Genomic DNA, 24,659 nt, shown 5'->3' with positions numbered 1-24,659 from the left:
GAACATGTACTTTCGGCCTAACTTCCTTACATGCTCAGTACGGTTAACTTGCATTTCCTGTTTCCGGGTGAATACTGGTTGTTCTGGAGCACGCTTGTTTAGTTAACGTAAATTGCGTAAATAAAAATAAATATTACGTAAATACGTAAATTAATGTCAAGACTACACAAAATAAGCAACGTCTTTCAATATTTTTTTTCTACTCGTAACAAATTTTACGTGCATGATTTTTCGTGCTCGACTGTGCAGATTTGCGAGCACGGTTCTGAGGACTCTGGTTCAATCCCAGCCCTCTCTGTGTGGAGTTTGCATGTTCTCCCCGTGCATGCGTGGGTTTTCTCCAGGCACTCTGGTTTAGGTACACTCAAAAGTCTTTAATGTTCTGAAATGGATAGTGCACAGCGAATTACAAAATCTGTAAATGTTTTGTGACTAAAGGCTTGGTAACATTAACACTCTTAAGAGCCATTTCAACCCGGTTTCCACAGAAAAGACAGCGCTGGGAGCATATATATGGTTGTCAGCTGTTTACACTACTACATCTAAAATCACTAAACTCTATAGAAACAATACTACTACATAAAAACAAATTAGTTTTGGATTCCGATATACTGTGCGGGACAGTGCCTCAGAGTGAATGTTTTTGTCGAAGCTTACATCAAAACCGATCAGCAAAAAAAATGACAATTATCGGCCAATCTGATCAAACCGATCAACTCAGTGTAAAGTCTAGTTGAAAGTCTGGCCCATAATGCACCAAATTCTCACGATAAGTCTTAAGTAGACAGGGCATCTTACAATGTGTGCCTTGTGAGTGAAACTGTTGTCTGTTTCTGTGCCTTGCGATTGTCTTGACAACCAGCTCAGGGTGTACCCTGTTTCCTGCCTGATATTTGTGATTGGCTCCACCACTCCGCGACCCTTGTGAGGATCACCGGCTCAGATAATGGATGGATGGATTATATGACTTGACATCTAAAGAATTAACTGAACCTGTAATATAGTTGTCGTCTAACCTTTTAACTTCAGAGTAATTCTTTAAAACTTTGGTTTGGGCATGTACAGAGGCGAGAGAGTGAGTATATTGGGAGAAGGGTGATGAGGATGGAGCTGTTAGGAAAAAGAACGAGAGGAAGACCAAAGAAAAGATTGATGGATGTTGTGAGGGAAGACATGAGGACAGTGGTTGTTAGAGAGGAAGATGCACGAGATAGGCTTGGATTAAAAAAGATGACATGCTGTGGTGACCCCAAATGGGACAAGCCGAAAGGAAAAGAAGAAGAAGTAATTCTTTAAAACGTTTTCTAAGACAAAGTCAGGCAATGATCATATGTCGGCGGTAAAGCGTTGGTAGAAGGGTGTTTCCAGAATTTTGAAGTCAACTATTGGATCCTATCGTTTATGGGAGTGCATTGACATTAGCAATTACAGTAAGTGAGGAAATTATGCCAAAAATTTTAAAATGTATTAGGGTGCAAATACTTCTTTAGAGCACTGTAAGATAAACTTTTAGTCCCATAATGGGGACATTTTGCATAGTTTCACTAACAATGGTGCGTAAATAAATAATACATATGGCTGAATATAATGCATGAGAAGGACAAGTATATTCCACAAAATAGAAACCTTTATTTAGCACTGTTCAGTTGAATGAAATGGTTGACTTCACCTCCGAAGCAACGTGTTGTAGAAGAATGTGTGCGTAATCTTACAATGTTGATTTTGTTAGTATTTCTAATTTAGAAAAAAATTGTCTCAATACATATGTTCAATAGGTCAAAATATGCCTTTCTATATAGTTTTTAAAACTATTGGGAAGAAAACCGTAAAACTAGACAGCTATTTAGTACCTAGTGGAACATTTATTCCAATGAATGGCCAGAACAGCATTTTGAAAAATTGCTCCACAAATTTAACTGCAGTATAAAAAATCCGTTTTCCTAGTCCCTTATCCGCACAAGGGTCGCGGGAGTGCTGGCGCCTATCCCAGCTGTCAATGGGCAGGAGGCAGGAACTGAACTGGTTGCTCGTCAGTTGCAGGGCACAGAGACAGACAGTCGCACTCACAATTACACCTATGGGCAATTTAGAGTATCCAATTAATGTTGCATGTTTTTGGGATGTGGGAGGAGACCGGAGTGCCTGGAGAAAACCCACGCAGGCACGGGGAAAACATGTAAACTCCACACAGGCGGGTCCGGGATTGAACCCAAGACCTCAGAACTGTGGGGCCAACGCTTTACCAACTGAGTCACCGTGCCACCCAAGTTTGGAGTCTATATTATTTATTTTTGGCATATTTTGGATTGTATTTCGATTGGAACCACAAATAGTTGGGTGTGTGTCATGTTTATTCCATAGAGTACGATAACGTGATATTTGGTTCCAATACAGTATTGCAACCGTTTTCATTACTGTCAGAAAAAAACTTGTCAGAATTGTTTGGTAATGTTGGGAATCTAAACTGTGATCTTCTTCCCCCCACCTTGAGGCCATGGAACTGCTTGTGGAAAAGGCCATCAGCAGTGCTTCTATACCACTTAGCCCAGGGGACGCACTGAGACGTGTCTTTGAATGCATTTCATCTGGGTTTTTACTCCCTGGTAAGATATCTTCATTTTGTGATGACATAATTCCTGTTATCTCAACTGTTATTCATTGGATCCCACAAGCAGGCATTCCCCATAGCCATATTCACATCTTTTTCTCTACCTGTAACATATTCATAGATACAGCACCATTAGACCGTATTCATACCGCTTCACTTTTTCACATTTTACTGTTAGACCTATTCTAAAGTGTGAATACTTTGTGGTGGCACGGTATATCAAAGCTATTATTGTTATCCACACACACACACACACACACACACACACACACACACACACACACACAAACACACACACACACATATACTCGTTGCGTTAAAGGGAACTAACACCCCCCCCCTTTTTTTTGTGAAAGAATCCTTTATTTATAAGTGGCACAACTAGTCTAAACACTGCATTCTAGTTAATACTGTCTGCATTCGTGCAATACGCATGAAACAGAAAAATTCATCCGTCTTAGTGGACCACAATGTTGGCCAATATTCTTCTCTGCTGTCTTCTGCATTAATGTCCGAATTGCTCCTGCGTGGCAAACGGCACCTGAAAATGGGTAGCAAACTCCTGTTTCGATCAGAATTAGCTTTAATGGCCCAGTGTGTAAAACACACAAACAATTTTTCTCTAGCTGTCAATGCTACCCTGGTACAACATAGCAAGAAGAACAAAGAACAAGAGACATTTCTGTTTATAGGAACTATTTCTTATAAGACGTGCAAGATGTAAAATCTATATAGATAATTGTGTTAACAATGTCAATTGTGCAAAGGGAGCAGTTAAAAGTGACGAATCCCGCGGGCTACAAAATATAAAAATAGTGTGTGTGTATATATATTACTAATATGATGTGAGTGGGTGTCTTAACGGCACAAGGCAGAAAAACTGTAGGTTCACTGATCAAGAATTTAATTACTTAATTGCCACAGGGAAAAAAGCTGTTCGAATGCTTGCTACGTTTGACTTTCATTGATCTGTAGCGTTTTCTCAACGGAAGGAGCTGGAACAGCTGGTGGCCAGCATGTGGGGCATCCAAAAGGCTCCTGCCTGCTCTGGACCTAGTTCGCGTTGTGAGCAAGTCCTCGATAGTGGGTATCGTGGTGCCGACAATCTGTTCAGAGGTTTTGATTGTCCATAGCAGTCTGAGTTTGTCCTTATTTGTGGCGGCCCCAAACCAGACTGTGATGGAGGTACACAGTACTGATTGTATGACCGCTGTATAGAACTGTCTCAGCAGCTCTTGTGAGAGGCCGTGCTTCCTCAGAAGCCGCAAGAAGTACAACTTTTTATGGGCTTTTTTGAGGATCGAGTTGATGTTCGTCCCCAACTTCAAGTCCTCTTGAGAATTCCTAGAATTTGAAGGTCATGACGGTAGACACATGACAGTTGGGCAACTGTGGTGAAGGTTGCCTCCTGAAGTCAACAATCATCTGCACAATCTTTAGTGTTCAACGCCAGGTTGTGTTGACCACACCAAAGCTCCAGTCTTGCCATTTCCTGTCGATACGCAGACTTGTCACCGTCTTTGATGAGGCCGATGACCGTGGTGTCAATTGCGAACTTCAGGAGTTTTGACAGCGGGATGCCACGAGGTGCAGTCGTTTGTGTAGAGCGAAAAGAGCAGAGGGGAGAGGACACAACCTTGGGGTGCCCCGGTGCTGATGGTGCACGTGGATTAAGTGGTGTTCCCCAGCCTCACCTGCTGTGTCCGGTCCGTCAGGAAGTTGTAAATCCACCTGGAAATGGCAGCTGAGACGCTGAGCTGGAGATGTCAGGAGAAGAGGAGTTCAGGGATGATGGTGTTGAACGCAGCGCTGAAGTCCACGAACAGGATCCTTGCATAGGTACCCTCACTGCCGAGATATTCAAGGATGAAGTGCAGACCCATGTTGACGACATCATCTGCAGATCTGTTAGACCGATAGGCAAACTGCAGTGGGTCCAGTTGAGGACCGATGACCCTTTTGCGGTGGTTCAGAAAAAAGGACTTCATGACTACAGATGTCAAGGCAACAGACCTTTAGTCATTAAGACCTGAGACTGCTGCTGTTTTTGGGGACCGGTATAATGGTGGAGCATTTGAAGCAGGCTGGTACTTCACATAGTTCTAGAGACCTGTTGAATATTTTTGCAAAGACAGGAGCAGGTTGGTCTGCGTACTTTCAAGCAGGATGGGGACACAAGGTCTGGGCCCGGTGGTTTGTTGAGCCTTTATTTGAAGATTTATCTAATGTCCCCTTCATCGATGCAAAACGATGGAGAGGAAGGTGGAGTGGAAGGTGCTATGGCGTGGGTGGTTAGTGTGGAAGTGTCTATTTCGAATCTGCGATAAAAGCTATTTAAGTCGTCACCTAACCAGCTCCTGTTTTCTACCGGGGGTGAACGTCGCTTGTATTTAGTGAGCAATTGTAGACCGTGACAAACTGATTTGAAGTCAATAGCGCCGAGATGTTTTTCTAGTTAAACTGCATAGTCTCACTTTGCAATGTTAATTTCTTTCGTCATCTGATTTCTAGTGGGATTGTAGAAGGCCCTGTACCCACTGCGATATGCAATCCCTTTAGCCTGACTGAGTTGCCCAAGTCTGGCTGAAAACCACGGCTTGTTGTTATTGAACGTGCGAAAGGATTTTGTTGGAACACACACCTCACAGAAACTGACATACGTGGTAACAATATTCATGCATTCTTCTAAGCTGCGCGCTGGCACTGTAGTCTGTACAGTCAAAGCAGCTTTGAAGTTTTAATTTGACCTCGTTGGTCCACTTTTTAACTGATTTTACTTAATGCTTCGCACATCTAAGTGCTTGCCTGTAGGTAGGTAATAGGTAAGTACAGCAGGCAGTGATTAGAGTAGGTGGGCGAAGAATTGCACGATATTTGTTTTTGATAGATGTATAACAATGATTAAGTTTCTTTCAGCTTGTCCCTTTCGGGGTCGCCACAGCGGGTTATCTCAGATGAACGCACATATTTGTTTGGCACAATTTTTACGCCGGATGCCCTTCCTGACGCAACCCTTCTCAGGGAGTGGAGGCCCCATTGGGATACGAACCCACAACCCCTGGTTTACCAAACCAATGCTCCAACCACTGAGCTATGGGGCCAGATGTATAATAATGATCTACAGTGTTATTTGCCCTCCTTGGACATTTAATGTGCTGCTTATATTTAGGGAATGCGTGGTTAGGTTTAGTTGTGTAAAATCTCCTGGATAATGAGCGGCGAATCTGAGTTTTTTTTTCCTCAATCTCGTTTATCTGCTTGATGACCGTTACCAGTGGTGCGTTCATGCTAGCTTGATGAGGAATGTAAACTCCTAAGATGATACATGTGTACTCACGTGGCAAATAAACCGGCTTACAGTTCAAAAACAGTGACTCTAAAAGCAGGCTGCAGTGCGTGCACCATTTCTCGTTGATATAAAAGCATTCTCCACCGCGTTTCGTTTTCTGTGTTAGCACAGCGACACGGTCCACACGATGGAGGTTGAAGCCGGGGAGCGTGATGGCAGCGTCAGGCACTCGTCCACAAAGCCAAGTCGTTCTTGTAGAGCGAGAAGAGCAGAGGGGAGACTACACAATCTTGGGGTTGTGCATAAAACATTTGCGCATAGTGCAGTTTATCCACTACATTCCACATCCTTGCCCAAGTATTTAAAAGAAGCATCTGACTCATCTCCAATCTGAAAAAGATCCATAGTAGCTACCTTTGGTACATCGAACTTATCATTAATGACTTGATCCAGTTCTGGTCCCTCCAGCATTGCATCATGAACAGTGATCCCAGCATGTCATCCTCTGTGCTATCCATGGCGTTTGTGAGGAAACATTATTTGAACCCTAAGAGTCTTGGTTCCCTTTATTCCTCATTATTGTCAGCGCTTTGAGCTAAGCTCCAGAGTGCTAACACCGCAGCCTCTTGCTCTCCATTCAACTACAGTCTGGAGCTCTTCAATGGCGTTGGGTCGCTATTAAAACAATGAGAGCTCAAACCACGTATAAACAAGCGTAATGGGCACATTAAAAAAAGCGAGCATTTTAATTGCGTGTGCCCTCCCGTTTTATTTTTTTTATTTTTATTTGTTTTTAAATGTGTCCATTATGCTCGTTCCAACGTAGTTTGAGCTCTTGTTTTTTCGTGCAGTGCTGCTACGGCGTTGCCCACTGACAGTTTTTTTTTTTTTTTTTTTTTTTAAAGCGGCTGCATAACCAGCCCATGTCAACATTTTTTGTCTGTTTTTCTTAAAACTAACTCACGGGCAGCTGTTTAATGTTTGGTGTGGTAGCAACAAATATGCTGCGCTAACGATCGTAAAATAGCCACTCCTTGGTTTTCGTGGCTGTGTGCTTCGGGTCATTGTCGTGTTGAAAGACCCAGCCACGACCCATCTTCAATGCTCTGACTGAGGGAAAGAGGTGGCTTCCCCAAATCTCACAATACGAGGCCACGGTTATCCTCTCCTTAATACAGTGCAGTCGTCCTGTCCCATGTGCAGAAAAACACCCCCAAAGCATGATGCTCCCACCCCCATGCTTAATAGTAGGGATGGTGTTCTTGGGATGGAACTCATCATTTGTCTTCCTCCAAACATGGTTAGTGGAATTATGACCAAAAAGTTCCATTTTGGTCTCATCTGACTAAAAAAACTTCCTCCCAGGACTCCTCCATATCATCCAAATGGTCATGGGAAAACAATGACGGTCTTGACGTGCTGGTTTAAGCAGTGGAACCTTCCGTACCATACATAATTTCAAACCATGACATCTTCATGTATTACCAAAAGTCAACTTGGAATCTGTTCAGAGGTGATCTCTTGGGGCTCCACTCCAATTGAGATTGACCGTCATGTTTTGCTTCTTCCATTTTTGTAATGATTGCTCCAACAGTGGACCTTTCTTCACCAAGCTGCTTGGCAATTTCTCAGTAGCCCTTTCCAGCCGTGTGGGGTTGTACAATTCTGTCTCTGGTGTCTTTGGACAGCTCTTTGGTCTTGGCCCTGTTACACGTTTGAGTCTTACTGATTGTATGGGGTGGACAGGTGTCTTTCTGCAGCTAACAACCTCACACAGGTGCATCTGATTCAGGATAATACATGGAGTGAAGGTTGCATTTTTTATTGCGCACTAACAGCTCTTTCAGGGTCCGAATTCTAGCGGATTGATCGGTGTTCAAATACCTATTTGCAGCTGTATCACACAAATTGACAAAAATGACAATGACATGAAGCACACAGCCAGGAAAACCAAAAGAGTGGCTCCGTAAGAAGCATATCAAGGGTCTGGCATGGCCTAGCTCTTCTCCAGACCTAAACCCAATAGAAAATCTTTGGAAGGAGCTGAAACTGTGTTTCTCAGCGACGGCCCAGAAACCTGTCTGATCGAGAGAAGATCTGTGTGGGCCAAAATCCCTCCTGCAGTTTGTGTAAACCTGGTGAACAACTACAGGAAACATTTGACCTCTGTAATTGCAAACAAAGACTACTGTACCAAATATTAACATTGGTTTTCTCAGGTGTTCAAATACTTATTTGCAGCTGTATCACAAATAAATCGTTAAAAAAAAAAAATCATACATTGTGACTTCTGGATTTTTCCTTTTAGATTATCTCTCTCACAGTGGACATTCAAGTACGATGAAAATTTCAGACCCCTCCATGATTTCTAAGTGGGAGAACTTGCAATATAGCAGGGTGTTCAAATATTTTCTTCACTGTAACTCATTTTCTGTGCTTAACACTTGGGAAAAATTTACAAATACCGTAATCTCAAATTTTTGCAAATTTTTCAAAAAATATTTTAAGAAGTCAATAGTGCGCATTATATTTAGGCATGGATAAAAAATACATAAATACAATCATATTATATAGATCTATAGAGTGGTTAAAAAAGGTATACATATACATTTCGATATGATATACAATGTCTTATGTTACACATTTATAATATTATGGTACTGTGCGCCATTAACCTCACCTCTCTCGCCTCCTCTTTGCATTTTACGATCGTTAGCATAGCATATTTGTTGCTACTGCACCAAACATCAGAAACAACTGCCCGTGAGTTTGTTTTAACTTAAACAAAGACAAAAAACGTCAACTGCAAAGGCTAATTGTGCAGCTGCTTTTAAAAGAAATGTGTCATCGCTCCTGGTGATGATGCGAGGAATTGGAAGCAGCGAGGCAGTTCAAAACAACGTGAGGTCAAAATACGTAGTACGAGCGCAATGGGCACCTTTACGGGAGGGCGCGCACAATTGAAATGCTTGCTTTTTTTAAATGTGCTCATTATGTTAGTTTCTACGTAGTTTGAGCTCTCGTTTTTTTCGACCTGACGCAATCGGAAAGCTGCTACAGATTTTGGCCGAAAAGAGGGTGAGAGGCTGCACTAGAGAACCAAAACTCTTGCGATTCAAAAAATGTTTCCTCACCAATGCCATCGATGGCACAGAGATGCTGTGGGAACACGATCGGATGTTCATGATGCAATGCAGGAGGCACCAGAACTGGGAAGTCATCAATGATGAGTTCCACAATGATGCACCAAAGGTAGCTACTATGGATCTTTTTCAGACTTGAGATGAGTCAGATACTTCTTTTGAAGGCTTGGCCAAGGATGTGTAATGAAGTGGATAAACTGCACTATGCACAAACGTTTTATCCACAAATATTTAATGCAAAAAAAGTTTTAAGTTAAACGATGTTAGTTAATTTATTTAAGACTAATACGTGTTATCAACAGTATTAATAAAGCGTTATGCCATCATTGACCATTCATTTTAGTTGGCTGAGGGTTTCTGTTCTGACAATTACAAAGGACCAGGACAAGTATGTCCTGTGGCCTGTCCCGAGATATATATTTCCGCTGCATCAGTACATGCACAAAGATTATTATTGATTGTTCTACAAACATTTTTTTCAAAAACAATACAAGTACAAACAATAAAAGCACAAGCCTAGCGAATCCAGATCATTCCCAATATTTTGAAGATATGGATCGCAGCAGATTGGTGATGCGCGTTGTGCATTGGTGGAAGAGTTTTCCTGATTTTTTTTTTTTTTTTTTTTTTTTTTTTTTTTAAGGTCAACTTTGAGGGTGTGCATTATACTTCACAATGCATTATGCACGATAAATTACAGTAACCTTAATTGCTCATCGGTCTCAACCTTGATTTGCTACAATAAATCAATTTATGTTCTCCGTTACGGCGCCTTGTCAATTCTCAAATACTCAAACAGGGTTCATACTCAGTCGGACCCAAAAAATTTAAGGGCTTTTTAGGGCCATTCTTAAGGGCTGACACGGAAAAAATTTAGGGCCGACACGAAAAATTTAGGGCCATCGTGGGAAATCAAGAGTAAGGAAAAAAGACACCCAATGGTGCCATCGGCTGTTCTTGGTTCAAAGGTTCCAGTACCTCAGTACCTGTGACAGTGATCACCTGTCACCCCTTGTGGTAGTTGTCATTGATATTACCATTTTCAACGTCTTCACATAACAGTATACAGAAAAACTGATTCTAACTACAATTGCAACTATATACAGAAATGTCTTCTACTGATGTCTGTCTCAGCACCCCTACTCTAGCTCCTTGAGCCTACCCAGTGCCTCCTCTATTTGCTGCTGCAGAGGTGCCAAAGAGGCTCTCTCGTCCTTTGCTTTGCCTCTGAGTGCATTGGCCTCAGTGATAAACCTCAGCTTCCTCTTTTCTTCTGCCTGCTCACACAGCCTGTCAGCCTTCTCAATAAGCGTAGATATGTCAGTCTCTATTCTGGCTTTTTTTGGCTTTGAGGCAGTAGAGATGAAAAGTGGGCAGCGATGCCAAATGTAGCCAGGTACGAAGTCTTCCTTTCCCCACAGTGTTTTTAGCAATGTCACTGTCTGGGAACATGACTGCAAACACTTTCGAATTATTTTCACAAGATTTGTAACTGTAATGGCTGCAGATCACTTTTAAAGTCCACACGATCTCTGCCTTTAACGAGTCCGCCTTTGTGTATTGAACTACGTTCATAGAGCCTGACTTCTGGCTGGTTGAAGTCGATGGCTGGACAACTCTAGGTGCGCATGCATTGCTAGTACCACTGCCTGAAGTTGATGCTTCACTATCTTTATATTTTAGAAACAGATTCATACCAATGGAAGATGAGAGAGTCTTCGTCAAATCAGCGTGTTTCCTTTTTTTTCGGTGCGACTACAGCGCTTTGACGCCCGTCTTTCCTAGCTGGTAACTCTGCTTGCACAGATGGCAGTAAATCATGTGCCGATCTTTTGCATCTCGACAAACCCAGCTTCCAAACTCCTTACTTTCAACCCAAGCATCTTGAAAAATGCACTTCCCCATGATACAAGTTGGATCGATGAAAGACGTAACGAAGACGAAGTGAAAAGCCGACTCACGGAAACGAACAATGGAATATTGACGACAAGATGGCGACTCGCTGTCAACACGGTGACTTCCGTTGACAACTTCCGGCTGTTTTAGACGCCAGACAGATCGCTATTTTTTTTTAAATGAAAGATCTTTTTTTGGGGGGGGGGAATTTTGGCGATAGAGGTCCTCCCTTTGATTTTTTTTTTTTATATAATTTAAGGCCTTTTTAGGGGCTTGACCGGTTTTCGCGGATTTTAAGGACTTTTAGGAGTCCCTAAATGCACCTTCGAAAATTTAGGGGCTTTTAGGGACTTTTAGGGACGCGTGTGAACCCTGTCAAATACAAAACCAAGGATGCACATAGTGAATTTTATAGTTTTAATGGGAACAAACGGGGGAATGTACAACAGTTAGTAATCTGGCAATTACAGTACTTTTTTAGTTTTGTACAGTTATGCAAAAAGATGCAGTCCTCCTTACAATTTAAGCAGTTGGGAGCCTAATAAAGAATTATTATTATCTCAGCAGATACATTGAGTCCAACGGACAAGATAAGACTATGTACAACACAAAGACAGATGAGGGAGCTGAGTTGTGGGGGTTGAAAAAGGAGGGGGAATCAGTGAGCGCAGGATGGCCAACCGTGTAGTAGGATTCACTGTTCTTGTTAGTCTGCCCCAATATCCACCGATCTGTATTTTAATAGGCTGGAAAGATGCACTTATAAGCGTTGAACAAGGTCGAGGCAGGCAGTTCGAGCGTCTGGGTTCAGCCTGAGGGTACAGCTGCTCTTAGGAGGGTCTGAGTGGACGTGGTGCCCATTTTTGTCTGCTTCGAGCTCGGACCAGTATGCTCAGCCATTTAGGCTGCTCTTTGATCGATCTGCGTTACCTCGGTTAGGGTCAAACAGTGCGGCTTGATAGGGAGGGTCCAGGCCGGGAGCACGGCCAGGAAGAACGTCGCCTCTAAGTTGCACAAATGTGCGTCCACCAATGCATCATTAATCAGAATACCCTGTTTTGACCAGGACTGGCACGTAAAATGTTTTGCAATTTTTTTTTTTTTTTTTTTTTGGGGGATGGAGGGATTGTTAAGTTCCCAGTAACGGATCTGTATCCACTTTTGGAAGATCTTCTCATAGTAATTTCTACAATAAATTAAAGTTATGCAAATTTAGTTTTAAAAAAAATTATTTATAGATCTATTTATATCTATAAAATATTGTCTGTTACTTATGGTAACGTACAGCATCAGTAGCTTTCTTTATAGGAACTAAACAATGCAGGTAATTGCAGCAGTAAGAGTTTCAACAGTCTGAATTAGTTTACCATCAAAGATGCCAATGGAATTTATTAATGTTGTTCAATCTGAAGAGACCAAACAAGGCTCTGGAAATGCTCTTGTAAACTGCTTTTGGATAATTGGTATCGCCTTCTATTTTTAACTTTATAAAGTAATATTCAAATGTTATTTTTTAAATATCCATCCTTCACGTTTTGTCTGACATCTTACTACGTTGAAATTATTAAGGAAGATGACATAAGATCTATTTAAACAGGTGGGCCAGGACTGATGGATCCCTGTGAAAAGAATGCTGTTGATACCCTGACCGCTATTGGAGAGCAGGAGAGAGAGGACATAACTTTAAGTGCCCAGGTACAAGTTCTTAAGTGCTTTTTCTGTCTTTGATGTACACCATTATAGATATTTCCATAACAGATTCCAGTGAAAAAACACATCACTGAACAATAGTGATACAAATATTACAAAGTTTAAAAAAAAGGGTTTAAAGAGCTCAGAAAAAACAATTCTATTTCCAAGATCTTTTACTTACATCTTTTCTACAGGTGCAATGATTGACAAATAAGCGATTATCAAATTCAACGATTTTTGAGAAACCATTTCTTCATTTAGAAACCTTGTATATTATATTATATTATATTATATATAAATTTGTTCAAATCCTTCAAATTTCAGCTTGTAAATGTATATTAATACGTAACATTCATAAATCTTGTGGAAAGTCTTCAGAAGTGTTTTAAGATTTTATAATTGCAGCAGCCAGACCGACGGCATATTAAACCCTATGGCTTAAGAATGCAATGTCACAAATTCATATTTGAGTCAAGTCAGATGGGGGAATATGTTTGGAAATATAATGTTGGTCTGGATTGAACGTTTTTTTCCATGCAAACTCTCCCACATCTCAAAACTCTTTCATGTACTTTTTGATGGATTATTTTCTCCTTTTTCCGCCGCAATCACAGACACTTTAAACTGACTTCTTCAAGTCCAAAAAACATATGTAGACCGGTTGGGCAAACTAACCATGCACCCTCAAGGATCCTACCTAGGGTGTAGAGCTGATCCACTGTTCCACGGCCAGGACGAAAACCACATTGGTCCTCCTGAATCCGAGACTCGACTTCCCGACAGACCCTCCTCTCCAGTACCCCTGAGTAGACCTTACCAGGGAGGCTGAGGAGTGTGGTCCCTCTATAGTCGGCACACACCATCCGGTCACCCTTCTTGAAAAGGAGGACCACCACCCCAGTCTGCCAATCCAGAGGCTCTGTCCCCGATGTCCACGTGATTTGTAGAGACGTGTCAACCAGGACAGCCCCACAACATCCAGAGCCTTTCGGAACTCCGGATGAATCTCATCCACCTCCGGGGCCCTGCCACCATGGAGCTTTTTAACCACCTCGGTGACCTCAACCCCATAGATAGAAGAGCCCGCCTCAGAGCACCCAGGCTCATCTTCCTCATGGGAAGGCGTGTTGGTGGAATTGAGGATGTCTTCGAAGTATTCTCCCCACCGACTCACAACAATCAGAGTTGAGGTCAGCAGCGCCCCGTCCCCACTGTACACAGTGTTGATGGTGCACTGCTTCCCCCTCCTTAAATGCCGGACGATGGACCAGAATTTCCTAACCTCATCCTGAAGTCGTTCTCCATGGCTTCCCCGAACTCCTCCCACCCCTGTATTTTTGCCTCAGCGACCACTGAAGTTGCATTCCGCTTAGCCACCCGATACCTATAAGCTGCCTTGGGATTCCCACAGGCCAGAAATGCCTTCTTCAGCTTGTCAGCATCCCTCACTGTTGGTGTCCACCAACCTGTTCGTGGGTTGCCGCCACAACAGGCACCGACCACCTTACGGCCACAGCTCTGGTCGGCAGCCTCAGCAATGGCGGCGCGGAACATCGTCCACTCGGATTCAATGTCCCCCGCCTCTTCTGGGACATGAGCAAAGTTTTTTCGGAGGTGGGAGTTGAAATTCCTTCTGACGAGGGAATCTGCCAACCGTTCCCAGCAGACCCTAATAATACGTTTGGCCTGCCACGTCGTACTGGCATCTTCCCCCACCATCTGAGCCAACTCACCACCAGGTGGTGATCAGTTGAAAGCTCCTCCTCTCTCTTCACCCGAGTGTCCAAGACATGCGGTCGCAAATCCGATGACACGACCACAAAGTCAATCATCGAACTGCGCCTTAGGGTGTACTGGTAACAAGTAGACATGTGAACACCCTTATGCCTGAACATTGTATTTATATACAATCTGTGATGAGCACAGAAGTCCAGTAACAGAACACCACTCGAGTTCTGATCGGGGGGGCCATTCTTGACCAGTCACGCCCTTCCAGGTCTCACTGTCATTGCCCACATGAGCATTGAAGTTCCCACCAGAATGATGGAGTCACGGGGGGGGGGGCTCTCCAGCACTCCCTCTAAGGACTCTAAAAAGGGTCGGTACTCTGTACTCCTGTTTGGTGTATAAGCACATACAACAGTCAGGACCTGTCCCGCTTCCTGCAGGCTACCCTCTCATCCACTGGGGTAAACCCCAACGTACAGGCCCCGAGCTGGGGGGAAATAAGTATACCCACATCTGCTCGGCATCTCTCCCTGTGGGCAACTCCAGAGTGGAACAGAGTCCAACCCCTCCCAAGAGGAGTGGAGCCAGAGCCCAAGTGGTGCCTAGAGGCAAGTCCGACTATATCTAGTCGGAACTTCTCGACCTCACGCACCAACTCAAACTCCTTCCCTGCCTAACAGGTGACATTCCATGTCCTTAGAGCTAGTTTCTGTAGCCGTGGATTGGATCGCCAAGGTCCCCGCCTTTGGCCACCGCCCAGCTCACATTGCACCCGAACCCTATGGCCCCTTTCACAGGTGGTCAGCCCATGGGAAGGGGGACCCATGTTACCCTTTCGGGCTGTGCCCGGCCGAGCCCATAGTTGCAGGCCCAGCCACCAGGCGCTGGCCTTCGAGCCCCAACGCCAGGCCTGGCTCCAGAGGGGGGCCCCGGTGACCCGTTTCCGGGCAAGGGAAACCAAAATCCAATTTTTGTAGACAGCTGATAAATGCAATGAGTTTGCCTGTTGTTTTAGTCAAAAAATACAATCCATCAGGTCAAATGTCGGCACAAATCAGGAAAATGTTAAAATGATTTTACACCTGAAGCCACCCAGTGAAAACTCCATTACCTTATCAGAATTAGATACAGTTCACCGAAAAAGATTAGAGAGAACAGTTGAAAGCAGTAGAGAAAACTGTTCAGCAGCTGAAACCATCAACGAGCTGTCTCGACTCAATAATCAACTCAGCAATTTTTTGAATTTAAATGGCCTTTTTGACAAATTTCAATCAGGTTTCCAAACTCATCACAGTAAAGAATCTGCTCTTATCAAAGTGTTAAATTATATAAGGTTGTATACTGACTCAGGAAAAGTGTTAATTTTGGTCTTGTTGGATCTCAGTGCGGCTTTTGATATGGTAGTTCATAATGTACTGCTGAACAGGCTGGAAAACTAAATGGAACGACCTTTATATGGTTTAGGTCCTACTTGGAGGAAATGAGCTGCTTTGTAACCATTGGAAGTGCTCAATCTCAAAAAATGGCAATGACCTATGGGGTCCCTCAAAGGTCAATTATTGGACCCTTCTTGTTCAGCCTGTATATGCTACCTTTGGGTCAAATTCTTCAAACTTTAATTTTGACTATCATAGGTATGCAGATGACACAGGTATATTTAGCAGTGTCTCCAGATGACTAGAGTTCTATTGAGGTGTTGTGCCACTGTCTAAAGCGGATAGATAACTGAATGAGCCAAAGCTTTCTTCAAATAAACAATAACAAAGCTGAGACAATTGTTTTTGGCAGTAAAGAAAAGAAAATTGCTGTGAGCAAACACCTGGACTCACTATCTTTAAAAACCAAAGACCAAGTCCGAAACCATGGTGTTCTGATTGATTCCGACCTGACTTTCAACAATCATGGCATATCAACGACAAAAGCCGTCTTTTCCCATCTGAAGAACATATCTAGAGTGAAGGCTTGTTTGTGTCAAGTAGAACAGGAAAAGCTCATCCATGATTTTATATCAAGTAGACCTGACTACTGTAAAATTGTAATTTTTCATATTTTTAATACTTCGCTGTTATTGATCAAAATTGATGAAAATGACCCTCATATGCTTTGACAAGAACAAACTCACTCTTATCATCCACATATTTTTAAAAGCATTGCACTTGCTTCAATTTTATGTAAATACATGTTTTATTTATTCCTTTTGCAGAGGAATTGGACTTTTATTCTTTTTATCACCTTTCTTTTTTCGCCATTATGCGTGGATAGTTAATCTGTAATGACTTAACGTGTCTTCCATCTTTGTTGACAGTTTGCACTGAGGCTGTTGGCATTCCGTCATATTCACAAGGTTTTGGGTATGGACCCTTTGCCACAGACGAACCCTCGTTTTGGCGTCAACAGCAGCCGCAAGCGTCGCCATGAGAACAGTGATGGGGCAGACAGCTTTGAGGGTGAAGGCAAAAAGGATAAGAAGGATTATGATATTTTGTGTCAATGACAACTTGTTTCAATGAAAAAGAAACATGTACTAATGTGTTCAAAATGGGGTCCACCGTCACTTGCGTATACTGGCCTAGCTCCAATGTCAAGCTTGATTCTTTGTTTTTGTTAAGCTATAGATTCGCCAGTGTACTTGCAGCCCCACTGTAGTAGAAAAAAATGTTTTTGTGTATTTGTTTTAGTTGTAGATTTCTTAATGTTTGGGTTCCATCTGTACAAGTTACAGCAGTTTTTAACCTTTACAGTTAAATTACGTTTTGTGATTTTGTCAAGTGTTGGTGACCATTGGCCTCCTTCAAAATCTGCTATTAATTTCTTTGCTTGCTTTGTTGTGGTGGAGAAAATGGTTTATTATGTTGTGAAACAGGAGGAAAGCAGTGATGTCTCTTCTTTAATCTGTATAGTTCTATTCCATAATGTACTGTTTTTGAAGTTGTGACACATTAATTTGGCCAAGTAACTGCTCCAAAGGGTCGTGAAATATAAAATTGCTTGAATAACCTTGAATAGATGAAAAAGGGTTTGATATGTGGAAAATATGGCTATATTAAGAACGCATCCTACAGTTTATAGGCATTGAAAATATATTTTCCAAAAGGAAATTAGTTTGCTGTCCTTTTGTCTTGGCGAGGTGCTATATTCAATGCTAGAAATAACACAAATGCTGTTTGGAAAAGATGGTCATGTACTGTATTTCTCTGTATGATGTTAGGAACGCTTGTTTATGTTCACGCTTCACAATAAATCATTTCCGAATTAAAGGATATGTTTTTTTTATTTCCTTATGAAATAATTACATGAAGATGCCTGGTCAATTGTAGAAGTATCTAACTTCTTGTCGCCTTGGAATTCCTAACATAGTGCAGTAGACTCAAAATAATTTCCGATTGTATTTGTGATGTTCACCAGTAGGCTCAATTGTGGAGTGGTTGAAGGTCAAGTTTAAGATAAAAAGTATAAAGAGATTTGCCATGCCCTGCCAAATTCCTTAGATGGAAAAAGATAGACATGGAAAAGTGCAGGTGTCTTGAAAAAAAGTGAACTAGGGATCAACTGATTGTGATAATCTGGATTTTGAAACGTGTGTATCTGATAGTTGTTACAGAAAGTATTCAGACCTGCTTAATTTTTTTTGCTTTATATGCAGCCATTTGCTAAAATTGAAGTTGTTTTTTTTATCATCTATCTATATACAGCATCCCATATTGACATAAAAACATTTACATTTTTACACATTTGGGTTTCAGTCAGGGATGTCATGCATAGTCACAATTGTTCTGAAGGCACTCCCATTATTTTAGCTGTGTGCTGAAGATCATTGTCTTGTAGGAAGGTGAGCCTTTGGCCCGGTATGAAAGCATAAGTACTCTGGGGAAGGTTTTCGTACAGGGTATCCCTGTACTTTGCCACATTCAACTTTCGTTCGATTGCAACCAGTCATTCCGTCCCTGCAGCTGAAAATCACCCCCGCAGCATAATTCTTCCACCACCATGCTTCACTGTTGGGACTGTATTGGACATACCACGTAGAATTAAGGCAATAAGTTCTATCTTGGTCTCACCAGATTAGATACTTTTTGCTCACCATCTCGGAGCCCATCATGTCTTTATTATTTATTTTTTTAAACTCCATGTGGGCTTTCATGTGTCTTACACTGACTAATGAGAGGCTTCTGTCCGGCCACTCTTAACACAAAGTCCTGACTGACAGAGGGCGACACTGATGGTTGACTTTCTAGAACTTTCTCCCATTTCCCGACTGCATTCCTGGAGCTCAGCAACAGTGCTCTTTGGAACCCTATTAATCTCTCTCACCAAGGCTCTTCTTGCCAGTTGGTTAATCTGGCTGGATGGCCAGCTCAAGGAAGGGTTCTCGTCACCCGAAATGTATTCCATTTAAGAATTATTGAAGCCAGTGTGCTCTTATGAACCCTAAGTGCAGGGGGGGGGATATATATATATATATATATATTATATATATATATAATTTTTTTTTTTTTTTTAAATTAACCCCCACATCGCTGACTTGCCACAAATCTGTCCCTGAGCCCGTCAGGGAGGTTCTCATGTCCTCATGATTCTCATTTAGACTGACATGCATTGTGAGTTGTAAGCTTTTATACTGACATCTGTGGTTTTCCTAATCAAGTCCAATCAGTATCATCAAACACAGTTGGATTCCAATAATGCTGTAGACATCTAAGGCTGATCACAAAAAATGGACAGCACCCAAGTTGTTACATCAAAGGGTCTGAGTACTTGGAATTTGATATTTCAGTTTTTCCTTTTTTCATAAAACTAAAAAAATGACAATTTTTTTTTTAATCTGTCAATATGGGGCTCAAAACCCTGTGCTCAAGAGATTAAATGTATGTATTTCACTGGGTAGCCTCCCTGTTGTGCCAAGGCTTTGTGGCTTCCCGTCGAGAAAAACATGCTCCTCTACAGGAACGAGGAAAAGAGGGGAAGCCATTCTACAAACATCTATTAGAGCCCTTATGGCCTCACACGCAAGGGAACCTAAACCAGAAGACAAAGGTACATGAACATTGGCAAAAAGAATACAATCGTGGAATCTGACATGGTAAACTACACACATGGAAACTATAGATATTTAAAACTGGCCGTCCTCCATAAGGTGCATTGTTTGTAAGACTGCCAGAGGTTGTTGCATCAAAAGTACATAGGAGTCTGGCCAGGGCCCGTTGTCCATAGCACCAGTTCGAAAGACATACATATGGAAAAACAAAATATTTTCCAGCATTTTGCAACAAAACAAAGATATGACAATCTTCAAATGAATATTGAATAACACAACAAATGGAGGCCACTCATGTCCACAGGTTTGGAATACCCTGGTGGAGGAAGTTGTTGAACAGTAGTGAAGTTGCTAAAAGATATGTTAAATGACCCGACCGCTCTTGCCCAGGTCCCAAATGGATGTAGACATAACACTTCTGGGTACCCCTGCTGTAGACCCACTCACTGAAGTAACAGTGAAAGCATCTGTGCATTGAAAACGACTTAATTTATCATGCAAACAATACACAAAATGCATAGTGAATATGTATCTATTAGAATGGTCCCCATTTCCATAGCCTAGTCCTGAAAGTCATCCCTATGTAACACTGATAATTTTGCTTTGTATCCCAGCAACACAACGCAAAACTATCTCAGGATCATTGCCTTGCAAATGTGAGCAACAATGTGCAAAAACAAAACATAGCACACAATGGTACTACTAGTACTGCTAAAAGTTGAACTACAATTGCATCCATGGGCCCCAATCTATTTTGTAACCAGGAGTTGACTCACCAGCCAGCTTGGGCTGACAGGCCAAAAGCATTCCTAATAATCTTTAAACCTTCTACCAAACTGGTAATTGGAATTATCTTGGATAAATGTAAAACACGCATCTCCCGTCTCAGGTTTAGAGAAACACATAAATCACCTTGATTGGGCAGAATGCCATGTAATGTTTAAAAGTCCACTGAGCCACTAAGATTTTTTTTCAATACAAATACATGGGCGCCTCGGTTCTAAAACACATTCCATTCCAGAAGGCTAGTTGAAAACCGAAACGTTCGAAAACCGAAGCATGTTTTCCCATTAAAATGAATGGAAAATGAAATATTACATTCCACGCCTGAAATTTTTTTTTTAGCTTTTCCTGATAATAAAATGCATCGTAGAAATACATGTATAGTTTAAATACTTTATATAATTAAATAATTTAAGAAATATATTTATTTTTTGCTTAAAATGTATGCTTTGACAGTAGAGTATCCTAGGCTGGCAGTGCTTTGCCTTATCTGTAGCGACGTGGCCCCCAGCCTTGTAAACTTTTTTGTACTAACAAAAGTGCAGAACAACTTTAAATTAGCAATAATGAGGGGGGGAGACAAATTGTTTTTTTATTTGCACAGAAAGTACGTAACGTACAAAAATGTACTTGCAACTAAAGGTAAGGTTAAAGGGACAAAAGAAAAAAAGCAACTGTTTCAAATGTCTTCGGTGGGGGTGACTCACTCCTTTTTAACAAAGAAAGAATTTAATGTAGACTGTTTATGTCTTATATCTTTTGAGCACCTTCCCGAAGTGCCTCATAACAACGTCATTGAAATTTTGCAGTGCTCTGCAACATTCTGCTTTGTTAGGGTGAGGGACTTCTACAAATTATGGATGTCGTTCCATTTATCGCAGATAGCTTTTATATCAGCACTTGAGACATCTTTCCTGCTTCAGCCTCATCAGACGACATCTCCTCCCTTCCTCGGCAACACTATCCCAGCTATCTGCTGCTCGTTTACAAAAATAAGTAGCAACTTTTCGACTTTCTCCAAAATCTGAGGCCTCTGCTTGGTCAACACGATTGCTCATTTAGCAGCATCACTTGCTATGAGGGCATCCTTGTGTTTCAGAATGGTGCTGATCTTCGATTTTGCCATGCCATACTTCAATAGCTCAGAAACACGCACACCAGATCCGTATTCGGGTATCAGATCCTTCTTGAAGTTGACAGTTTTACGCACCACTTTCCTTTTTCAGCACCAGCAGTTCCTCTTGCCTTCTTTGAAGCCATGATTGGGGGTTAATATTGCTCAATTTGAAGAAAAAAGTAACCATGGGGACATGCCCGCATGCATAGGAGTGTGTGGGTTAACTGGTTGCGTCGCGTGCGTTACGTTGTTTCTGTTTTTTCGGGGGTGAGTTCTAAAGCATAATAACAAATCATCGTGGGTCAGCTGGTCGGGTGCTCAAATACAGATTTTGGTTCGAAAACCAAAGCAAAAAAGTCTCGAAAATTTCGTTCAAAAACCGACTTGTACGAAAACCCGAGGTACCACAGTACCAATATTTAAATAAATGACCCCGGGTTTTAAACAAACTCGCATTCATTAACTATGATTGGAAAAAAAGAGAGTCGGCTCCTCCGTACACGAAACGTATTGCGGCCACACGTTAAACTTTGGTAAACCTATCCGTGAAAGACGTTTTTTAAATTTTTTTTTTTATGCATTGTTCTCAAATCAATCCAATGCGTATTTAAAAAAAGAAAATAAACCGCTGGGATAGGCTTCAGCCCCCATATAATGAAGCATGTTGTGGCCACACGTTAACTTGAATTCGCATTGGACTCATGAGAACAACGCATATTTAAAAAAAAAAAAAATAAATCATCTGTCGGGGAGAGGTTTACCAAAGATTAATGTGTGGCCGCAATACGCTTCCGTGTATGTTGGAGACAACTGTCCTTTTTTTTTGCTTTCAAACGCATTGTTCTCAAATGTTCCAACTTAGCATTATAAATACTACTTGGAAATTTGAGATTGAGAAGAATAATTCCTACCTGAAATGAAGCGATCGCTACACAGTCGTGTGTATTAGGTTGGGCACCATCCATCAGGTTTAATTGCCGAAATCCATCGATCTTTTTTTTGTCTTCTGAGCTGGTATTCCATAGAATGACTTCTTTGAATAACTGTCTTGTCTGTTGTAACAACCAACACAACAACAAATCTTGGCCATTGTGAATATTTTGCTGTGGTTCAATATCCCCCACACCTTCGAGCAGCTCTTTTTGACCGGCCATATGATGCCGTGAAAATGGTGACGTCACGTGCACGAGCTCTATGAAACCACCCTCAACATCATGTCACTGCCTCTGAGTGCTGCATTTGGGTCCAACCCCATGTTGCATGCTCGTGACAATAATCTATTCTGATCGAATCTGAGCCCATATAGAATAATTATGCTGTGCAATTGAACCGTATGCAGAATTGTTTTTATCTTATTATAAAACATACTGCAATATCTGTCCCCTCCGGTAATGTTCTGGACAAAATAAAAAAAAAAAGTGGAAATACATGGAATAACATAAAATATATAGATATTCTGACCAATTTGGAAAATTGTTCTGGAAGGTAATTTCTTTCGGTTGCCAGCTCTGTGTTTCAGTCCTTTATCTACACGGTGGATGATAAAACACGACCTAGCCAATAGGTGACATAAACCCGCTACAATCAATTGTGCAAACTACTGCTAACTTCAATCCCAAAATGTGAACAACATTTCAAAAAGTTTAACAAGAGAAGAGTCATTACATCAGGAAACAAAAGTCCTTGTAGTTTGTATTCACCAAGTGGTAGAGATAACCATGGGAAAAAAAAAAAAAAAAAATCACTGAGAGACTATCCATCTTAAGGTTAGAATGTAAAACAACTTCCCATTCAGTTGAATGGAATAGTAAGTTTTATCCATAACAAAAGTAGTATAATCACATATATACTGTACATAATCACAGATGCATCATACAAACAATCGCTTCTAAAGAGGACAATCATAAAAACATCCCCCACTCCTGTCGGCTGTGAGGATGTCGAGACAAAAGTGTAAAAAATGAACATGCAATGGATAGAAACAATCAATAGCAACAATACACAATCAAATAGTAACAAAAAAGAAGCATTCTTTAAATTAAATATTTGGAGACAATCAATCATCCATATAGCGTACATGATAGAACCCCAAAAAACAAAATGATACTTCTCTACTTCACATCACCAACCACCAAGCCTTGGAGCAGATGTGACTGATCAATGCCACTTTGCTTGTCATCATCATTGTCTTACATTAGCAAGAGTGTGGAGAAGGTTCTCTCACAAGCAACTAACCTAAAAAAAGCAGTAAGCCAATACAATTACATAATAGGCACCAGTCAGTAGGTTGGACCGGGAGAGGATGTGATACACATATCGCAGTCTCTAAATGACGTGCAGGCAGAGGTGCATAGTAACGCGCTACATTTACACAGTTACATTTATTTAAGTCACATTTTCCATAAACTTTAGTTGTCAGAGTATTTTAAATTGCACCATGTTTTACTTGAGTATTTATGTGAAGAAGGCTCGATGCTAATACTACGTTACAATGATCGACATGCCATTAATGACTTTTATATACCCATTCTTTCGTGTGCGATCTATTTTTAGACTCCATCTCCGACTTCGGCGTAGGGCGCCTGTTGCACCAATCAAACATGATCACTAGTCATTTGACTTCAATCCACCAATCAGATGCCAGAAGGCAGTCCCATGAGGGCACAGTGCATGTCGCCTTAACAAGCCAATTAAAATGACTAATTGTGGGGAAGAGAGGGACTGCCACGCAAGTTTGTTTACGTTTCAGCAATGGACTCAAACTGGCAGCCCACGAGCCATTTGCAACCAGTGAAATAGTTTGTGGCTCCCACCTTCATATGAAAGTTTGTTCATGCAGCCCTCGAGTATTATATGAATGGCACATTACAGTGTTGTGCACGGAGCTGATGAACTTATCATGGTTGGGTTATGGCTCTCGGTGCATTAACCGGGCTTGATGCAAGAAGAGAAACATTTTCAATGAGTGGATGTTATAGCAGCATCGCCGTGGATAATTTTATTACTACGAGGGTCATTTCGTAAATAAGGTGAATTTTTGGGTATAGGAAATTCTAATACAGATAGAAGCTTACTTTTTTTCCCTCACACCCTTAGCCTCCCACAACTGTCACACACTTTTCTCATTTGTGCACAAGCTTCCATATTCCCTCAGCGTAAAAGTCTTTGGACTGATGTATCAGCCAGTCATTCACAACACTTTTGACTTCATAGTCACTTTCAAAGTTTGGGCCTCTCATGAACGCTTTCTAGGTGAACGGTGAAAACAGGTGAAAGCCTGAAGTTGCAAGGTCTGGGCTGTAAAGGGGATGAGAGACCAGTTCCCAGCTCAGCTTGTTGATGGTCTGCACCGTTTGGGCTGCTGTGTG

General features: G+C 41.6%; 1 protein-coding gene across 1 annotated transcript in view; it reads left to right on the top strand.

The window, feature by feature from the left end:
- Window positions 1-17,607, top strand: part of zfr (zinc finger RNA binding protein) — a 99,104-nt gene extending 81,497 nt beyond the window's left edge. The window contains 3 exon segments of the mRNA XM_061816577.1: window positions 2,492-2,603; window positions 12,534-12,631; window positions 16,662-17,607. Coding sequence (XP_061672561.1) covers window positions 2,492-2,603; window positions 12,534-12,631; window positions 16,662-16,850 — 399 coding nt within the window. The 3' untranslated portion in view covers window positions 16,851-17,607.
- The last annotated feature ends 7,052 nt before the right edge of the window (window positions 17,608-24,659 follow it).

Source organism: Syngnathoides biaculeatus, chromosome 4 (assembly GCF_019802595.1).
Source record: "Syngnathoides biaculeatus isolate LvHL_M chromosome 4, ASM1980259v1, whole genome shotgun sequence".
Classification (NCBI taxonomy): domain Eukaryota; kingdom Metazoa; phylum Chordata; class Actinopteri; order Syngnathiformes; family Syngnathidae; genus Syngnathoides; species Syngnathoides biaculeatus.
The sequence above is the reverse complement of the archived record's forward strand: the minus strand, read 5'-3'. Positions and strand labels throughout refer to the sequence as shown.